The sequence below is a fragment of the Xiphophorus maculatus genome, chromosome 12 (genome assembly GCF_002775205.1).
Source record: "Xiphophorus maculatus strain JP 163 A chromosome 12, X_maculatus-5.0-male, whole genome shotgun sequence".
NCBI lineage: Eukaryota > Metazoa > Chordata > Actinopteri > Cyprinodontiformes > Poeciliidae > Xiphophorus > Xiphophorus maculatus.
This window is the reverse complement of record NC_036454.1, coordinates 6143822-6156937: the sequence shown is the minus strand read 5'-3', so window position 1 is coordinate 6156937 and position 13116 is coordinate 6143822. Positions and strand designations below refer to the sequence as shown.

General features: G+C 36.7%; 1 protein-coding gene across 37 annotated transcripts in view; it reads right to left on the bottom strand.

Annotated features, from left to right (window-relative positions):
* Window positions 1–13116, bottom strand: part of LOC102220084 (calcium/calmodulin-dependent protein kinase type II subunit beta) — a 79386-nt gene that overhangs the window by 52167 nt on the left and 14103 nt on the right. For 30 of the 37 annotated variants that reach the window (XM_023343044.1, XM_023343061.1, XM_023343047.1 and 27 more), the window contains exons 3-5: window positions 10151–10210; window positions 9200–9254; window positions 8721–8786 (exon numbers count right to left, since the gene is read on the bottom strand). In XM_023343044.1, coding sequence (XP_023198812.1) covers window positions 8721–8786; window positions 9200–9254; window positions 10151–10210 — 181 coding nt within the window. Of the gene's footprint in view, window positions 1–1148; window positions 1222–8720; window positions 8787–9199; window positions 9255–10150; window positions 10211–13116 lie in introns of all 37 variants that reach the window. The other 7 variants (XM_023343079.1, XM_023343043.1, XM_023343078.1 and 4 more) reach the window with 1 other exon arrangement.

Sequence of the window (13116 nt, the reverse complement as noted above, 5' to 3'; positions counted from 1 at the left end):
AACTCCTTAAAAATAAACAATAGCATGGAGTGAAAATTGTGGATAAAACAGGCAAGGTCACACCACCAGTTTTAATATTTCAGATATATAAACGAATCAAAAGTTATCAATATCGACTGACATAGCCATATCATCAGCCATATCGTCCAGCCCAAGATATAATTAGAGCTGCACCAATCCGATATTAATATCTGTATCGGTCTATATACAGTACAGACCAAAAGTTTGGACACACCTTCTCATTGAATTCAATTAGAAAGTGTGTCCAAACTTTTGGTCTGTACAGTATAAAAAAAAGTTATACATCGAGTATAAGCGCAGATCTATTTAGTTTAATTCTATGATTTATTATTTAATTTACATTATATTTAGAATTTCTAATTGAATTTCTGAACCATTTGAAAGAAGATTTGTTACAGTTGATTTTTACTATTTGGCCAAGGTAGTCAAAGTATTATTTTTGTCAGTTTCAGTTTCTTATTTATTTTACATTGGCTGATATACAAATTAAAGTTAGGTTTTACATGTTTCACCAAGCTTGTGAACCTACTGGTGTATCAACTAAATTTCAGAATATAGTACATATATGTTTGTGTTTAAAAAAAAAAAGTAAATTCAGCTCTATTTTTCTGTATCGGATTGGTATCAACCGATATTAAACCCCAGATACCTGTATCGGTATCAGAAGTGAAAAAAGTGGATCGTTGCATCCCTAGATGTGATGCATGCCGAACATTTATCAAGGATGTGACCGTGTGTGAGCATGCTCTTTCATTTTATAATTAGTGTACTTCCAGTCAGTGCAACAGGAGCTTTGGCTTTGTGGCCGATTGTGGGATGACTGTGAGAAGAGCAACTGGGAGGGCAGATGAAACTGGAAAAAGTGGGTGAGGTGGGCCAGATTCTTCCAATTAGAAAAATAAAACAAATATATAAAACAAATTCATTAACATTAAGCAAAAAGAAAACATTCATCACAACAACACACGAGCCAGACAGGCGGACGTCAGACTAGAGACGAAGAGGATAGACAAACAGGCGAAGAGGAGGAAGGAGGAAAAGAGGGGAAAAGGGAAAGGTAGCAAGCAAAGTTTGGGAAGGGGGAGGGTTGAAGGGTGGGATGCAGATGCTCCTCTACACATACTAACCTTCAGGTCCCTGTGCACTATGTCATGTTGGTGAATGTGATGGACACTTTCTAGAATCTGATGGATACAGTGACTGTGAAGACAAAACAGAGAGAGGAGGGACAGCGGGGGGAGGAGGACAGAGGAGGACAGATGAGCCACAGGGATGCACAGAGAGGTATGGAAAAGGACGAGGATGCCAGATGAGCAGAGTGACAGACGGGGCCAAAAAGCCCCACATTACAGGGGAGAAAAAGGGCAGGTCAGGTTAGAGGAGTGACAGTGGATGTCAGAGGAAATCACGAGACAGGCAGAGGAAAAGAAAAGGATGTGAAGCAGACAGAGAGGAATGTAAATGGTAGGCAAGTAGGTGTAGGTGGAGGAGACAAAAATGTTTCGTTTTGCTTTTTTTTTTTTTTTTTTTTTTAAACATGATGAGACAAGAACAGCCACAGCAGAGCAACTCGCCAGACAGAAATCACAACAACGCTGCCATGGGAAAAGTACAGAACAAAGATGACAGCTTGTGAGAGAAAAGATAATCACCTTTTTGCATAGAACAGAAAGAGATACTAAATAAAAGAAATGGAATGGACAGTGAATCATAGAGGACAGCGGTTATTTTTTTATCGCTGAACGGAAAAACAGCACTGTGTGCTTGTGCAATGCAAAGACAAACATGAAACTTCCTCAGAACGATGAGCGTGTTCATTTTGAAATATTTCGTGTATGCAGCAGAATCATTGTGATGATAATGTACAGAATATGTGACTAATGGCAGGCGCAGGGAGACGGGCCGCCTGCAGGATCCACACCCACACCGACTATGTGAGTGGGAGGACTGAGAGAGAGAATCAGAGAGATAAATGCATATGCATCGTTTGCAGAACCACACACAAATATTACATGTGGCAACAATACATGCCTAAAACTTTACTCTCATTGAGAAAATTATTAATATCCAGGTATGAAATTGTAGAAACTTTTACTTTAAATTGTGAATAAGCTGTATATAAGGAGGTAAGAGTAATAAAATAGATATCTGAGGTTAAATCTTCAGTTTCTAATAAAAATCATTGTCTAGTTTATTTTAAAAAAACAAAAAACTTCCAAGGCCTTAAAACACATTTTATGTAGCAATCTGGAGCCTGAAGGGCAAGTTTAGGTAAAAATCTGATCCAAGGACACTGCTTTGATGAATATCGTTCTCATCGATTCAAAAAGTGTGGCGTGAATTCATATTTTTAATTCTTTTTTGACTAACCCCAAAATGTTTGATTTTTGGACATTTTGTCACTGGAGCTTTTACAGTCAACACAAAATCGACTGGTGCTGAATATGTACTGGCTGAATTTTGAAATGCAATCATTTCAATGCATTTTATTTTAGGAAATCAGAAAACCTGGAAATGCTAAAACACAATGTTTTTTACATTTTCTTTTCAAAATTTTCCTTACTTATCCAGATCTGGAAAACATTCCAAGTTTTTAAGGACTTGGTAATTGTTATTTTTTTGAAATTATGTCCAAGTTCAATGTAGAAAAGGAAACAGTGGGAAAATAAGGTTGAAGGATTTTGAATCTGAAGTTCACAACAGAGCAAAGACATTTTTTGCATGCCAGGACATACTTGATGCATATGTCTGCTCTTTATTAAATGCCTCAAAATATCTGGCTTCCATCTTGACCCAGCCTCATGGCACCTCATAATTGGACTAGGTCACATTTAGGAAGTTGTAACTCAATATTCACACATGTGCTTGTAGTGATACCAAAAAGCAAAATGTTGGGCAGCAAACCAAAAAGAAATAATAAGCAACAAGACTTTCAGACTTAATTTTAGCTGGTTATAAATTTAACCAAAAGCTGTCGGTACAAACTCCAAAATGCTTAATTTATTGCCATTGATTTTTTAGTGTCTATCAATAGCTTCAAAATTCAGGAGATAAGAAGATTAATGATTAATTTTTGGTAACGTTTAACTTAAAATAGGCGAAAATCAAAAGACAACTTCAGCCTGTTCAGATTTCTGGTCTTTCTGTTTGTTGGATTTTTTTCTTTGATTAAAACAAAAGGCCATTGGAAACCTTACTGAATAAAGCAATGCAAAGGTGTGAGGTGCAAGTTGACAGCATCCCACTGAGCATGGCATTTAGAAATTAAAGAACGCCTCCATGTCTTTCCTCTGTTACCTGTTGGTGCAACCCTCTATTGTCTTGCTGTCGAAAAACATTACGTTCTTTTAAAGAACCTGCCTGTCCGCCGAGACTGGTCGAAAGTGCAGCCAAACCCACACTGGCTAAAAAAAGTAACATCAGTTCTCTGCAGGAAGGCAAACTGATAAATGTTTAAAAAAAATAAACATAGAGCCAAATGTGCAGGGTGTAAAAATACTTCACATTTGACGAAATGTAATGTTTATTGCTTGTTTTACAGTTGATGACATAATATTTTTATGACATTTTTAGATATTTTAGACATACAAATCAATTGTACTGTGATCCGATACAAAGTTGGGAGCTTTTATAAGGAGTGAAATATTTCCATCCAATTGTGATGCGAATTTTTAAAATGTTGCAAAAAAGAAAATGCTAATTAGGAGCATTTCCATTTACTGAGCGGATGGAAATCAACCAGTCCATGCTAAGCTTAGTTTTGTCAGATGTTGACAAAACGCATGGCTGTGTGTCTCACTCAGAGATTGCACTAGACTTTTTTGTTTTCTGTAATTTTGACCGAAAACAAAAATCATAATCTATTTTTCTCCTGTCATTTCTTAAAATGATCATAATGACATATTCAAGTCCATTTAATTTTCATTCGGCTTAATTAATGTTCAACAAGCTAAACAGAGAATCCACAATCACGCATCAAGCAGATGAATACATTATGTATTATGAACATGAGCAAGGATCAAATCCAACTTCTCAGAGTTTTGATATCGATCTGGAGGCTGAATCCACACTGCAGCTAAACTGAAGCTGGAATTACAAGCGGCAGCTAAAGTTTTGAATCAGGGAACATCTCAAACTGAAGCGATCAGAAATCTGCAGGATTCTCTGAGTGAGCGAGGATTGTACTTATTCTGCGTCAGATTTGTTCATAACTCCTCAACGCGCTGTCGGCCACTACGGTGCAGCAAAGTTCACCTAGGTTCTGCTTTCTGGACCTTTACATCCAAAAAGTGTCTCTTTTTTGAGCGGCTTGGGAGTGTTTTGTAATTGGGAATAATCATTTCAAAATTCCCTATTTTACCACATGTTCTGCTTTAAACACTTCAGTACAGAACTGGGGAGCAGTCCAAGGTGCGCTGTCTGTTGCTCAGTTTTTGTACGAGTAATGCCATTTCTGGGGTAAAACTAATTTAAAAATAGACTAACACTGGTGTGTATTAGATTTACTATTCAGCCTGTATAACCCCTGGTTAGGAAAGATTGCTTGTTTCATACTTTGGTGTAATTTACTCACAAATTTACTCATTGTGGCCTTGATCTGATCAAGCGTTCCTAAAAAGGAACTCTGATAGATTCTGACTGGGGGCAACAAGGTGTGATTCTGCACAGTTTGCGGTCTGAGTGAGAGTGAGACTAATTATCATGGCTAATTAAAGTCCCACTTCTTGCTAGTCTCCAAGGGAGCCAATGTGGTGGTGTGTGTATGTGTGAGTGTGTGTTTGACACTGGCCTGAATGAGTGACATTCAGATGAAGGAGGAAAAGATATTCAGGAAGGGAAATGATCACCAACCCGTTCAGATGTTGGTTTGGGTTTGGATTGCTTAAAACTAGGGCTGGGTTATGAATCCATTTTATCAGTAATTCAAATTGTTGGTTTTGGAAGATTTAATTTATGAAAAATGTTGTCTTTTTCCCACAAATGCACTCCTTGGGTTTCCATAGTTCAGAGTGATGTCAGCATGCCCAAAGCCGCCATCTTGTTTGACGAGCATTTATCTATTTGGACTAAGGTCAACTCTTTGACGGAATATTAGGGCCAGGCTAAGATTATTTTTAAAAATGGAAATAAACTCATCATGTTGCAAGAATACAGTCGTAATAACACAAGAATAAAATCGTATGACAATAAACTCAAAGTGATACAACAATAGAATCTTACCAGAATATAGTCATAATAGTGGGGGAACGAAGTAGCAAATTTATGAGAACTCCAACACAAAGAATAAAAACAAATTAATTCTTCAAACTTTTTTCCTTGTTAAAACAAGTTTCTTCTCAAATGATTGCGTCTTTATTCTACTAATATTATTTCTACATTCTTTTAGTTAGTTAAACAAAGAGTCTTTTTGTACTTTGTTGTAAAACTCATTGACGGAATGGTTGAAATAAAAGCAACTTTCTGATCATATTTTCTGCAGTTTATTTCTATTTTTAGAAAAGAAAGCAAAAAAAATCAATAAAAATAGAAAAATCGGATGTGTTATGACATATTCCTACCTTTCCTAAAATCCACAATAATCTCTTCGACAGGTGGGCCAGATATGCTAACATTCAAACATAAGCTATGATGAACAGCTGCGAGTGGTTGGATCTACCTTGACTCATAAATACAGAATATTTTGCATAAATCTTGACATGGCATTTATTTGCGTTTGAGTGCATCATTAAAGCTCTGTTATGTTTTCACCTGAGAGTATATTTGCCTTTTCTTATGTTCATCCCTGATGCAAATTCTGTGGGCAACACTAAGAGGAAATGTAAATCATGATTTATTTATAGGATCTGCACTCAAGTCTAGCCAGCCTTTGACAAGTGATGGCCTCCGCATTTTAGTCGAAGTTAAAGGGCCACATCAGATGAAATGTTTCAAAGGTCATACATTTATTTAAGGTTTTCAGAAGCTGTAGAATATTTTAAATAATCTTGACATTTGACATTTCAGGCTTAATTGTGTTGTATTATTTTCTACGATATAAAATGGGTTTCCTTTCAAAAAAAGGGAACAAATTACTGAACACTGCTGGATATGACCTTTCTGCTGTGAGTGATTTATGGGCTTCTCAGCCACCTGTTGGCGCTCCTGGAAACACACCAGTAGTTCCCGTCCAGTAAAACTATACTCAGCTGCTGAACAATAAAATAATTATTCACTCTTGAAGCTACAATAATGAGATTAAATCAATCCTGGCCGCTAATCAGCGACTCAGTCAGGAAACAAAACGGGTCATATCTGCCCTGATTTAATTGTTGATGCTTGTTGTGCTAACAGCTAAAAGTCAAGCAGTGCTTGATTGGGAATTGAGTCAAAGCAAGTATGTGGATATATTAGCGCATTATCTGTCGCAGTCTATATTGCACATTTCAAACTCAATTTTCCAATGCACACACGCAAACACAAATACTGAGTTTTCTTAAATGTCCATTTTGCTTGGAGTTTTTTTAAATAAATATTATTTTTGTGAGGATGAAAGGCCATAAAGCATAAAATTTATTTTTTACAGATATCTTGGTATGTGTGGACTACTGGCCTTAAACTGCATGTGCAACAGACACTCACAAGTCTGCAAAGAGACACCTGTTATCAAAAGCACCAGTAATTTAGGACTGTTAACAGATAAGTCTTTTTACACCAGGTCAAAACCAGAAATCCTGCTCTTTAGATCAGGAATATCACCAGATCTTACAGAGAATAATTACAAGCTACAAATGAAGCAGCTTAAAAGTGGAGACTAGAGCTGAAATCGACCATTTACCGTCAGATACCGTAGTGATTTTAGATTAAAAAGACAGGCAACTCTGCTTGGCTTTTAATGTTAGTGAATGGACTGACACCCACACTCACAACTGTCAGTTTCAAGTATCTCTTTCACTCTTCTCTCAGCCTATTGTCTGTCCACCCCCCCACTACTCCGTTTCCTCTTCCGTCTATTGTTAAAGTGAACTGTGTGTGGCGATGAGTCAGCAGGGGGCAGTGGGCGTTAGATATAAAACAGCGCAGTCGGTGGTAAAAGGGAGAAAAAGAATAAAACCAAATGAAAAAGAAACTGAAACTGTCACTGTAGTTCAAACTTCAGATTTGCTGACATTGTTTTTATCTTTTCCACTGTCTGAGGAGAAGCAAAGCAGAAGAATGATGAACAGCACAAGGTGCATCTTGAGCAAACTGCACCTGCAAACCTCACCAAGTCTTTAAAATAAAGCCTTGAGATTTGACCAATAGGAATCTGCTGATTATAGTTTAAAAAGCTTCCACAGACAGCTAATTAAGACATACATTTATGGTGGTTCCAATTATTTTTAGTAAATAAACGGTGAAAATGATGATGTTCACAGCTTTCAAAGCATCTAATTACTGGTTTAGCAAGAACCTTGGAATGACCTCTGGATGGAAATCACAAATATAATTTTAATAGCCTATAAATCAGAAGTGCTGCAATTTGCTATATAACAGAGTCCATATTTATCTCCAACAGACTAACTTAGTGTTGAATCTGTAAAACCAGATGTTTTTTTATGCTGAAACGTGATTGGTCAAACCTAAGTTGGGTCTTAAAGGTGTATGATGTGTCGGTGTGAAAGGTGAGGGCAAGTAGTGCAATGGAGAAAGCAAAGGAAAAGGGAAGAATGGTGGAAAGAAAAGAGCAAAGAGAAAAGATGGCTGACAGCAAAATTACAGCGACTGGCAAAAGTATTCAACCCCAGTGAACATTCTCCCTCTTTTTATTGCATTAAAACTACAAACTTTAATGTATTTTATTAAGATTTTATGTAGTAGACCAACACAATGTAGTGCATGACTAGAAAATGGAGGAAATTATGCATGGTTTTCAAAATATTTAATTCTAATTAAATGTTTAATTCTAATTAATTACAATTTATTGTGACAAAGATATTTCAAGGTAAGAAATTTATCACAATAGATGATAAATGATGCGATAAATTCCCACCCCTATCATGGGACGACCTGGTCAGATGAGGAAAAACTAAAAGATTTTTGAACAAGTTCTACATTTGGCAGAAAGCTAGCACTGCACATCATGCAGTCTCCAGCAGGGACAGATGTGATGATTTGAATTGATGGGAAGAAAACTCTATCTAGATCAGCAAAGCTTGTACAGATGTAACTTGTTGCAGCAAATTGTGCTTCTACAAAGTATCGACATAGGAGAGCTGAGTACGAGTAGACACCACACTGATTCCATTTGTTAAACCTTTTGAAAACCGAGTATTCGTTTCCCTACACTTTAAATTATGCACTATTTTGTTCCAATAAAATACACTGAAGTTTTTGGTTGAAATTTGCCAAAATGTGGTCATGGGGTGCAGATACTTTTGCAAGTAACTGCAGGAGTTAGAATAAGAAAGAGAAAAAGGAAAACAGCCTTTTGAAGAGGCAAAAAATAAGCAAGAAAAGATAACAAGAATTGTAAGAAAAGAAAGATGGAAAAATAACACGTCTACATGATTTATGAAGCTGAAAACAAGGGGTGAGACAAGACAACAAGGAGCAGAAACTAAAGGAAAAGGAGGGGAAATTGAGAGGAATAAAGAAGTACATAGAAAACTACAGACAAGACGACAACAGACTGGGAACGTTTTGAAGAAGAGGACGCAGAGAGATGAAGGCCGCGCTCCTACCTGGCGTCCGCCTCGCTGTAGTACTCTCTGGCTACGATGTCCTCAAACAGTTCACCTCCGGTCACCCTGCATCAACAAAAACACATTTATTCAACGTTAAGACGTTCCAATGTTGTTGTTTGTATTTTTTTTTTTACAACATTCCAGGAAAGAACAACAGAAAAAAGAAACACAAAGAAATCCAAAAACAAGGATTTCATCACCACTTTTTGGTTTATTTGTGGCTCACCCCGTTTCCCCCTAAAATCTCCCCTCCGCCCCTCTTCCCACACCGTTGCCATGGAAACTAGAGGGAATTGCTGAGAGATGGATGCGGAGGGTGTGGGTGGCGGTGGTGACAAGGATGGGGTAAATATAGGAGAGAGTTATGCAATGCTATATATGCACAGAGGGTGCAGGAATCGAGGGAGAGGAGGAAAAAGATGATGAAGCATGTGTGTAAAAAAAAAAAAAGGAGGGAGAGAGGAAGGATGACTTACAAGTCAAACAGGAGGTAGTGGAAACCCTCCTCTGATATACTGTCGTGAAGACGAACTGTAAAAGAATTGAGGAATAAACGTTTAGTACAGTCATTGTAAATTTATTTTGCTGTAACGATTAATTCGATGCTTTTTCTAACTGCCTCTGAAAAAGCATCACTGCTGCATTTTAAGTGAGAGATTAAAGGAGCGTAAAAAACAGCAGGGAGAGGATGTGAGGGAATAAAACCGCAGGGAGTCATAATAATAGAGCCTTATGTCATGTATTTGCATTATAGCAAGAGGTTCTGCCATTAAAATTATACATTTAAGCAACAGGAGGATGTATTGCACTGTTATATATCATTTAAAAAATAAAAATCAGAATCAACATTGCTCCATTTTGAGTAAACTGTGCGAATACTTTGAGCGGAATAAAAATGATCAGTATAAATTAGGGATGAAACGATGAATCAGATTTCAAATTACTAATTTAGTAATTGATTAACTGTTAACTGGAATATGGAAATTCAAAAAAGGCCATTTGCTGAAAAACAACACAGTCAGAGCAGTAATTAAGCCCAAACTGTACAGAAAATGTTCATCTGTCAATATGTTTCACCAAAAACTTCCCAAGTGGAATCTTTTTTCATTCACCCAGTTCAAATTCACTAAAGGAATTAATTTAAAAAAGAAAGTTAATTATTTATTTACTTCAAATATCTAATATATCAATAATATTATATAGAAAGACAGGATTTAATTAGCTTAATGAAAAATCTGCAGTGTACCCATTTTTATCCAATTAATCATAACAGTAACTGACAGATTAATCAATTGCTAAAATATTTGTTAGTTGCAACCCAACTATGAATTAGATATAGATTGAGAAAAATCAATAAAGTTGCTCAAAAGTATTTCATATTTCACTGTGTTGGTATTAGAAGGAGTAAAACAGAAAGAGTTCCTCACCAATGTTGGGGTGTTTCAAAAGGCGACAGATCCGAGCCTCTCGCTCCAACTTCTGGTGATCTGCAAAACAACACAGAAACAATCATTAAGAAATGAAACACAATGAGCAAAATCTAATGCAGAGAGATGTCTGCATCAGGGTTAGACGTGTGTGAAATTTTACTTTATCTGATACAAAAAGAAAATGCTGAAGTAGCAACTAGTTAGGTGAAGCATAGTGAGAAAATGCAGCATGATATAGTAAAAAAAAATTTAAAATGGCACATTTTGCTTAATTTGTTCAAACAATCACAATAAGCTTCATAGATCCATTTTTATGTTGATTATTTTGATTTTTTTCTTATCTTAAACCAGTAAACTATACAAAGTCTGATGTTTGCCACAAAAATGCCAGAAGTCCTCTAAGATTCAAGTAGATCAACATCTGGATATTTTCTCTTCTGGTATTTGTGTCACAAATATCTGATTTTATAATGTCAAATAACATTTTAGTTTGAATATCTGTAAATTTATGCCTTTAATCATGGAAAGTTATATTTTTTTCTTGCAAATATATGACTTTTTGACATTAGAGAATATTCACGCTTTGTCTCATAAATAAGTGAAATTAATCAAGAAACTTGTGAGTTTTATTAACAGACGTTTACTCCTCCTCATTGTTTTAGTTTTTTATTTAGCTGCAATGGTCCGAATATTCTGTCGTGCAATGCAATACAAATTATTAAAAAATAAGAATAAAGTCATTGAAACAGTCCTTTTTGAAGATGCAAATATTCAGCTTTTTGAGTTTCCACCAATAAAATGAAGTTTTACTGAAACATAAATTGTGTTTTAAAGACTCTGCAATCATCATTTAAAAGGTTTTATTTATTGATGCAAATTGGAAGTAGGCGTGGCTGAGATAGTGGTACTTGCTGGTAAAAAAGTGATATCATCCTGAGCTTAAGGCTCAAATAAGGAGCTCTGCATACAAAGATGAAGATCAGATCAATATAATACTCCTCTGACACTGTAATCAGTCACAGTGAAGCACAAAGCAGCGCCCCAACCTCGATCGGGCTTTTTTCTGATTCCCGAAAATCCTTTGGAGTTTAGAGCAAAACAGACCTAACACAGATGCCATTTCTGGTTTAAGTATTTTATCATTTCAGAACGCGGCGATCGGACCAAACATGCCCACAGACAGAAAAACCCAAGAAGAAGTGGATCCCTGTAAACACCAACACTCAAACAACTGATGAAAATAAATACATGCTGTTGCTGGAAACAGTATAGTAGAATCTGTGACAGGAATAGCTTGGAAAAAGGCAAGCAGACACATTTCCATGGGTACAGAGGAGTGACAGTGACGTGTAAGCCCAGTGATTACAGTCTTAGAAGACAAGCTGAGCCAGTTGGAGAAAGGAGTGGGGGAGTGTTGAAGAGGGAGAGAGGAGGTGGGAGGAGGAAGAACAATTAAGCCTGCGTGCCATCTTTCTGTTGAAAGATTAAAACAATGCTAATCACTGCGCCTGCTGCTGCTGCTTGTTTTCTTTCTCTGACTCTTCTGTTTGAGGAGCCAGTGAAACAAAAAGGCATGATTTTCTATTCATCTCTCTGTAAATCAAGCTGCTTTTTTCTAATCTCCAGGTGAGGTTATTGCTTGCTTTGTCTAAATGTCCACTCCGCCTAAACTCGTGTTTCTGCTGAACCGTCCTTGATATGTTAAGATGCCAAATGGTGGAAAAAAGGTCAAATGGGCCAGGATCGGGTTTCAGTTTGTTGGTGGCATCTGCTGATAGTAAGAGAAGAGAAATGGCCCAGAGTTGTTGTCTCCGTTCATCGTGGTTTGGTCCATTTGTCGACATACCTGAGCTTTGGTTATCTATTCTCTATAGCAGGGGTGTTCAAAGAACACCCAAAGGGAGGCCCACAACCTCAATTGAAGAATAAATTCAGGCAAAAAATTACATCAAAATCTACTTACAAAAAATCTTTTCCACCTTTCTGCTTTTCTTCTGTTTTCATGATAAATAGGAGCATATCTATTAATTGACTAGAGTGTTTTCACACCCAATAGTCCCATAGACTCAGTTCGATTGGTTACCAGAATTGCAACATTTGTTACATTTTCAGCTGCTGCAGTTTGCTTTCACTCTGCACTCTTTCAAACAAAACAAACCGTTTGAAAAACATGTCCCACTCCTCGCCTGTGGTGGCGCTCCACCAAGAACCACACAAGGAAACAACAAAAGAAAAAAACTTTTGCAGATATGTTAAAAAAATTAAGTGACATCAGACTGTAGAGCTTGCTCTTTTGTTTTTAGTAAAAGATCACAAGCCATTTCTCCCTCTACCGTTAGACTTTTGAGTTTGTTTTGGTTGCGTTTACCCAGAATGCCCGGTGCGTTAGTCGACTTCCTGCTTTTGAAGTCCAGAATTCATAATATGCATTCAGGTCACACCAGAAATCACTTTAACCAAACCAAAACCAAGGTTTGTATGCGGACCACAGTTCGCTCTTTTGGTCAAATGAACCAGACTTTCTAGACAAACGAACTAGTCAAAACTCCACCTTGGTTCGTCCAAGTATGCTTTTAACTGAGCATATTTGGGTAAATACAGGAAGTGTTTTTAAATGAAGTCTGATCCAGATCCTGTATTTATTGCTGAGAACAGACTAAATATTTTGTCCTCAGTCGAGCCCTGAGTAATAGACAATTGGATGCCTTTCATTTGACAAGGAAACACCATTTGAAGTTTTGGATTTTTAATCCCGTTCCTACAAAAAAAATCTGATTATTTATTTAATTAAAATAGTTCATGTTTGGTTTATTGTTGAGTAGGTAAAAAACAGAAAATTTTTCCATAATTTTTATTTAAAAAATTTTTCGCTAGTACTTTTGACGACTATTTTGGACACCCCTGCTCTACAGGAAGGCATCACTAAACACTGGAGAGGAAATTAACCTAGCACATGTAATTTA